The sequence below is a fragment of the Pinus tabuliformis genome, chromosome 6 (assembly GCF_031772625.1).
Source record: "Pinus tabuliformis cultivar Carrire ecotype Pingquan chromosome 6, CPIR1, whole genome shotgun sequence".
NCBI classification, from domain to species: Eukaryota; Viridiplantae; Streptophyta; class Pinopsida; order Pinales; family Pinaceae; genus Pinus; species Pinus tabuliformis.
Window position 1 is genome coordinate 1,407,768,474 of NC_142292.1, and position 6,000 is coordinate 1,407,774,473.

Below are 6,000 nucleotides of genomic sequence, written 5' to 3' on the forward strand. Positions count from 1 at the left end.
TGAATTTTACTTACCCATTTTTGTTGACGATCATTCAGGTCCTTTTGCCCCAAAAAATGTCACAGGCTATTGTGGTCAGTCCTGACTACGAATTTGTTACCTACCAGATATTGTCTGAACTTTGCCAATGCATGCATGATGGCCAACATTTCTTTGTCATATATGGAGTAAAGTCTTTCTGTATCTTCTAGCTTCCGACTTTCGAATGCGATCGGATGACCTTTTTGCATTAGGATGGCTCCTATTCCTTCTTCGGATGCATCACACTCTAATACAAATGGTTGGCCGAAATCAGGAAGGGCTAGTACTAGGCACGAGCTCATTATTTCCTTGAGTTTGTTGAATGCCTGGTTAGCTGCTTCTATCCACCTGAATGCCCCCCTTTTTGTCAAATCTGTTAGAGGTGCACTTAATTGAGAGAACCCTTTAACAAAGCGCCTATAATAGCTGTAGAGCCCAAGAAACCCTCACAATTTTGTTAGTGTCTTTGGTGTAGGCCAATCTACTATGGCCTGAATCTTCTCCTGGTGGACTTGTACTCCATGTGCACTCATCATATGCCCTAAATAAAGAATCTCTGTCAATCCAAATTTGCATTTTGATGCCTTAGCGAAAAGAGACTGCTCCTGCATGATGCTCAAGATATGATCCAAATGTCTCAAATGATCTTCCCATGTCTTACTGTAAATAAGGAGGGCCCGAGATCTTCCCATGAACAACAACTCCTGGATTGTTTTTCCTATTTCGTCCTTGAACTTTTTTTAGATGTTGATATGGTGTAGTTATCACAGGTTTCGCTCCTTCCTCCAATTCAATAGTATGCTCAAACCCTCTTTTAGGTGGCAATCCTGGGGGAATGTCATTGAACACTTCACTGTCTGTCCAACACTTGTTGAATGTCAGCTGCATACTATGGCTTGACCTCACTAGAGGGCTTTTGATTTATGATCCTGCAGTTTGCTGCATAGGATATATCACCCTACCGAAGTATGGCTTCCAATCTTCTTGCTGACACAACCTGTGGCCTGCCATTTGCCATGCCCCTCAAAACTACCTTGCTGCCATTAGGAGCTTTAAATTCCTTTCCAGAGCTTGGTAATCCACAGTGTGTCTTCCCAAAGAATATAGCCATTGAACCCCCAAAACCATATTGAGATCGGCCAAGTCAATCACATAAAAATCACTAACAAAAGTATAATTACCAATAGTCACACTCAAACCTGGAACTAGTCGAGTGCAGTCCAAGTTATATCCGTCTGCAACTATCACATCAAGACCTTCAAATTCTTCGGTAGGGAGTCCCCTCCTTGTTACGAGCGCTGCATCGATAAAATTGTGCGTGGCTCCTCTGTCTATTAGGGCAGTGATACATTGTCCCTTGACGACTCCTCTCACCTTGAATGTGTAATACTTGGGGGTGCCGAATAGGGTTGCGATCCTGACTTGGGGTCGAGGCTTCTTTCCTTCACAACACTGTACTTCTGCTTGCGTTTCCTCCTCAGGGGGCTCTTCCTTAGGAGTTTCGGTTCCCACTGCTTTGGTTTCTACTTGTGGTGGGCCTTCATTAACTAATGTTGGTGCTTCTTCTTCCTCATCTTCATCATCGAATACGACTTCTATATAGTGAATTTTCCCTTTTCCCATACAACGATGCCCTGGTTCCCACAGATCTTTACATGTGAAGCATAGCTTCTTACGTCTGAGCTCGTTTCGAGTTGCATCGTCTAACCTGTTCCTTTGATTTCCTTCTCGTTGGGGAGGCTTCTTCTCCTTATCTCTTGGGGGAATATAAGGTTTAGCCGGGGCTTGGGATGAAGAGGCTTTGCTCATATCTCGAGCCTTCTTAGCTGCTTCCTGGAAGGTGGATGGGTTAAATGCCCGAACCCATCCCTGCAATGGTTCAACCAAGGCTTCTATGAAAAGCATGACTAATCTTTCTTATGATATGTCTGTCACCATTACAGCAATTCGCTCAAATTCTGTAATGAAGTCATCTGGTGACCCTGTTTGTTTTAGCATTGCTAATTCCCTGAAATGGATGTCGGGGTGCTTTCAGTCAAATCTGTCTATCAAGTGTTGCGTAAACTCCTCATAAGAAACAATATTTGTATGCCCCAATGTGACCAAACCATGGTACCACCATTCATGGGCTTCTCCTTCAAGGTGTAGAGTGGCAAATTGGATGGCATTGGTTTCTGCCATGGGGTTGAGCCTGAAGTAGGTGTCCAATTTCTGTACCCAAGCCCTTGCCGAACTTTTTGACGATCCATCAAAGGAAGGTAAAGGGAGTTTACTTACCTTGTGAGCTAGCTCTCCATTGGGCTGTCCTCGAGGTCTATTCCTATATCGGAAGTTACTGTATTCATTGAAGGACATAGCTGCTCGAGTGGCCTCCTCTAATCGTGCGTAGTCTTGAACATAATTGTTTAGGAGTTGATTTTGCTCAACTGCCTCTTGGCCTGCTGGCACTTGGTTGTTTGTAAATTGAGGTAGAAGTGGTTGGCTACTTCTTTTGCCGCTGGTTGGGTTGTTAGGTGGGACAAGATTGTAATTCCCACTTCCTTCAGTTGTTGTCCTATTGGTAGCAATGACATTTGGTTGGCTGGTGAGGTGAGTGATCAACATAGCAATTTGTTGCTGTCCTTGGGTCAAAGCTTGAGCTATCTGCTGCTGTCCTTGAAGCATTTGTTGTCCTTGCTGGTGCAATAGTTGATTCATCTGTTGTTTCCCTTGTATCAATTCCTGGAATAATATACCAGGGTCATGTTCTACTCTGTCTCCCATAGCGGAATGGTGGGTATTCCTCTTCTTTCTTACAGTGACGTTGCTGGTATCCTCAGGAGGCATAAACTAGCATACACCACAAGCTGGCAGGATGCTTGTGCTCTGATACCACTGTAGTAGACTAGGGCAATTTGGTCTAGGTTTTATAGAAAAAACAATTATTTTTATTTTTCAGTAGCGTGATCAAATTTGATATATTCTTTGAACTGTCAAATTGCCTTCCAATGATATAAGGAACACCGTGTAATCAATAATATAAAATTTCAGCTCCGCAAGACAGAAATGATCCAGATACTCATGTATAGATTCCTGAGCAACATAATTGGATGCCCTTCACAATTCTACTTAAAACACAAATTTTGATTTTCCAATTATAGCAGACAGTGATAACTTATTTGCCAAAGACAATATGTTTCCAAACTCAACAATACAATACCAAATTTAAATTCACGAGTCTTACAACTTCTGATTCGAACCCCAGTATCCAATTATTACAAATTCCTCTAACCAATTCTTTAGGAAACAAACAATAGAACACGCTTGACAGATCCTACAAAATTAATGCAATAGAACCTTAGCTATTTCTTTCCAGGTTGGTGGGCAGCATGCTACAGGAAGAGTTTGTAATCACTTATCAGTCCAGCATGTCAACACAGGAGTAATTGCTTGGCACTTCCTGCTCTAGTCCAATTGCCACAGTAGCCTAACTCACTGGCCTGTATTAAATCCATAATTACTGGGTACCTGCTGTCCCAGAATGAAGTCCAGAAGGACTTGCTGTCACACAAAATAAGCCCAGAATTCTTCGCTGTCTCAGAATTATTTGCCCAGATGAACTCGCTAATACTTCCGATGTATTGATGAACATTAAATTCTCTCTCTCACATAAGGAAAGATTTTTGGGTTTTCCCCTTGTGGGTTTTGCCCTGGCCTCAGGCCTAAATCTCTGTGTCCTTTGTCTCATTGTCTCATGGCTACTTTACTGCTCTTTCAAGGTTTATTGGTTGATATTTTCTTCTGTATAACTGCTTTATGATTTTGAACAAATGCTATATGAAATTAATGCTAACTGATCATCGGAAGTAGTTATCATGTAGAAGAAAAATTATTTCTAGTTGTGCGCTAGAAAATCAACAATGTGCTGTACTCTATGTGCATGAGGACAGAAGCTAATAGATTTCAAGAAAAGGCGTTATTTCTTTCCTGTATTACAATGTTTATAGCATTATTAATGAAAGTATCAATGAGAAGAATAAATGGGTGCATTATTATCAGTTGTAGTTGAGACATAGTTGTTGATTCTATAGCATTTTATCATCAAGCTTATTCAGGCTGTGTTGAGTACTGCAGATTAAAAATGTCCTTGGTGACTATGATGCTATACATGTGCGGCGAGGTGATAAGATCAAAGTTAGAAAGGACAGGTTTGGTGTGTATCGAACACTTCATCCTCATCTTGACAGGGATACTCGTCCAGAAGCAATTATTCAGAGAATTGCAGACTGGATTCCAAAAGGGCGTACTATTTTTATCGCATCAAATGAAAGAACTCCAGGGTTTTTTTCACCTCTTTCTGTCAAGTAGGTTTTCAGAGTCAACTTCCTATACATCTCTGCCATGTTGATGAATGAACCTTTATTCTGGCAAGCTTTTGTTTGTTGGCACTAGACAGACAAGTTTATTTGTTGAATTTACAGATTTCTATCTAGCTGTTCAAAACTTGATTGAGGTCTTGTTATTTCTCTATTTCAGGTACAAGCTTGCATACTCTTCCAATTTCACTAATATTCTGGACACTGTTGTGCAAAACAACTATCAACTTTTCATGTTGGAGCGTTTAATTTTGGCTGGTGCAAAAACATTTGTGAAGACATTTCAAGAGGAACCATCAGACCTAGCACTTACTGATGATGCCAAAAAGAATCTAAGGGGCTGGCAAATTCCTGTTTATACATTTGATGAAACTCCGCCATCATAAATTTCATTGCCGAAGTCAATTAACTAAGCATTTCTTGCATAATAGTTGCATATGCCTTCACATTAATATTTAATATCAGAGCATTGGCCATGCCTCTGAATTTTTTTCCCAGTCCATCTATCAATCTAGGTTGATAGAATCAGCCACTTGGGCATCTCAAGTGAAGGTCATCTTGATCAAGGTGTTTGATTCTGAGGAAGCAGGAATCAAAATTTTCTTATTGATTTGAGCCATAGAGTACCAGGTTAAATGTCATTTGCCCATTTGAAATGATCCACTAATGATTAATATCTTCTGTAGTGCTAGCGACAACAAAATGCAATTTACCAATTTCTAACAATTTGTATGTATTGGAGTTGGGAATTTATAAATGCTTCCAGATTCAAATTAATATAAAGGTCTGATACTTCAGAACACTTTTTGACAGTTTGAAGGCTCTGCGTTTGGTGGCTCTAAGCTTCTAGATCCTGTCATGTACAAGGGTCAGCCAAATTTTGGCTAGTAATATCTATCATCACTTGTTGATTTGTAAGCATTTTTATGCTTCAGTAAAAGATTGGCTGTCATTTAAGAAATGAAATGATCCATGAGTGACCAAAGTAGGTCAAGGGGAATCTAAAGTTGTTAAAATTGGCAACTAGGGGCCAAACTCCACATGGGTCATCTTATTTATGGCAACGGATATTTTTCTTGGATTCCTCTCTCCGAGAGGTGTAGGATTGATCTAAAGATCATCTGATTCTGACATGTGCAAATGAAGTCATGAATTTATTTTGATTATGGTCAAATTGTCAAGGCCGGCCACCAAACTTATGTAGGCTCAAAAGCCCAAAAGTCACGTCTATTCATCCTCAACGTTGCATATAAATACAAGGTTACTTAGCCTCATTTGTACACAATCATCTTCACACTTCTCTCTCTCTCCTCATTGATTGGGTACGAATTTCTAGGCCTCTCTCTTTGGCTTGAGACAGTCTTCAGTTTGGTCTCATTCTTGCATCGTGTTCGGGGATTTGCAGACTCGATAAAGAGTAGGGACCGTTACCCTTACTTCGCATATTTCTCTTCTGAGAATATTGCTTGTTCCACTCCATCGGGCCGGGCTAGATGTTGGTTTATAGGAATTTCAGATCTCTTAGAGTCAATGGGCATTCAGTTGGATCGTCTCCCTCCTTTCTGATATCCCTTGGATGCTCTTGGTCACCTTCTACCTACTAGACAAGAGTTGAACAAGATCA

At 40.6% G+C, this 6,000-nt stretch overlaps 1 protein-coding gene across 2 annotated transcripts in view; it reads left to right on the forward strand.

Annotated features, from left to right (window-relative positions):
- Positions 1-4,995, forward strand: part of LOC149263925 (uncharacterized) — a 59,569-nt gene extending 54,574 nt beyond the window's left edge. For both annotated transcript variants that reach the window (XM_089426868.1, XM_089426871.1), the window contains exons 5-6: positions 4,135-4,364; positions 4,537-4,995. In XM_089426868.1, coding sequence (XP_089282994.1) covers positions 4,135-4,364; positions 4,537-4,762 — 456 coding nt within the window. In that variant the 3' untranslated portion in view covers positions 4,763-4,995. The remainder of the gene's footprint in view (positions 1-4,134; positions 4,365-4,536) is intronic.
- Positions 4,996-6,000: the final 1,005 nt, after the last annotated feature.